Below are 1163 nucleotides of genomic sequence, written 5' to 3'. Positions count from 1 at the left end.
TCTGACCTGGTTCTGACCCAGTTCTGACCTGGTTCTGACCCGGTTCTGACCTGGTCTTGACCCAGTTCTGACCTGGTTCTGACCCAGTTCTGACCCGGTTCTGACCTGGTTCTGACCCATTTATGACCCGGTTTTGACCTGGTTCTGACCCGGTCTTGACCCAGTTCTGACCTGCTTCTGACCCATTTATGACCCGGTTCTGACCCAGTTCTGACCCGGTTCTGACCCGGTCCGTCTGCCTCCAGTGAGCTGCGGCGGCCTGCTCCGGTCGGTGGTCTCTGACGGTTCTGCTCTGGGAACTCAGATTCAGCCCTACATGGATTACGGCCGCCCAGGTGAGTTCAGAACCGTCTCTGAGTTCTGTGGTTCTGGACGGGCTGGGTTCTGATCGCCTGTGCTCAGTCCCAGACTCCCTTCTGGTGCCGGTTCTGGAGGCCCGTCTGAGTCAGGTGGACTGCAGCTGCAGAGGGTGGATCCTGCACGGCTTCCCCTGCGACATGCAGCAGGCCAAGAGCCTACACGAGTCCCAGTACCAGCCCAACAGGTACCGAACCAGAACCAGAACCAGAACCAGAACCCATAGTTCTGCTTCTGTCACCTGCTCCTCCTCTTCCTCAGAGTCTTCTTCCTGGCGGCCAGTAATGACGTCTGCATGCAGCGGCTCTCCCTCAGAGGAACCGACCCCATCAGCGGCGAGAGGTCAGCCGCAGGTCCAGCCGGGCCAGAACCCGGGCCAGAACCCGGGCCGGGTCGTGCAGGTACCAGCTCATGATTGCGTTTGGGCCTGCAGGTACCATGCCGTGACCCAACCAGCCCCCAGCTCTGAGGTCCAGGACCGGCTCCGGACGGCTCCGTATGACGACAGCGGGGCGGTGACCAAGAGGCTGAGGCAGTTCAGGTTCAACTATGAAGGCCTGCAGGTAACCATGGCAACAGCTGTCATTTGCTGACCCGAGACATGGATCCGGATCAGAACCAGCAGAACAACCTGTGTCTCTGTCCAGACTGTTTATCCAGATGCTATTCACCTGGACGCCGACCAGGACCCACACACTGTGCTGGAGTCTCTGGAGAGCCGCCTCTACACCACCTGAAACCTGGACACAGCTGGACTCACCTGGACTCACCTGGACGCACCTGGACGCACCTGGACGCACCTGGAC

At 59.9% G+C, this 1163-nt stretch overlaps 1 protein-coding gene across 1 annotated transcript in view; it reads left to right on the top strand.

Annotated features, from left to right (window-relative positions):
* Window positions 1–1157, top strand: part of ak8 (adenylate kinase 8) — an 8437-nt gene extending 7280 nt beyond the window's left edge. Inside the window, exons 6-10 of the mRNA XM_008402781.2 lie at window positions 246–335; window positions 403–544; window positions 619–699; window positions 791–920; window positions 1005–1157. Of these exons, the coding sequence (XP_008401003.1) occupies window positions 246–335; window positions 403–544; window positions 619–699; window positions 791–920; window positions 1005–1094 (533 nt within the window). The 3' untranslated portion in view covers window positions 1095–1157. The remainder of the gene's footprint in view (window positions 1–245; window positions 336–402; window positions 545–618; window positions 700–790; window positions 921–1004) is intronic.
* The last annotated feature ends 6 nt before the right edge of the window (window positions 1158–1163 follow it).

The sequence above is a fragment of the Poecilia reticulata genome, unplaced genomic scaffold, assembly GCF_000633615.1.
Source record: "Poecilia reticulata strain Guanapo unplaced genomic scaffold, Guppy_female_1.0+MT scaffold_257, whole genome shotgun sequence".
Taxonomy (NCBI): Eukaryota; Metazoa; Chordata; class Actinopteri; order Cyprinodontiformes; family Poeciliidae; genus Poecilia; species Poecilia reticulata.
This window is presented reverse-complemented; position numbering and strand designations above follow the sequence as displayed.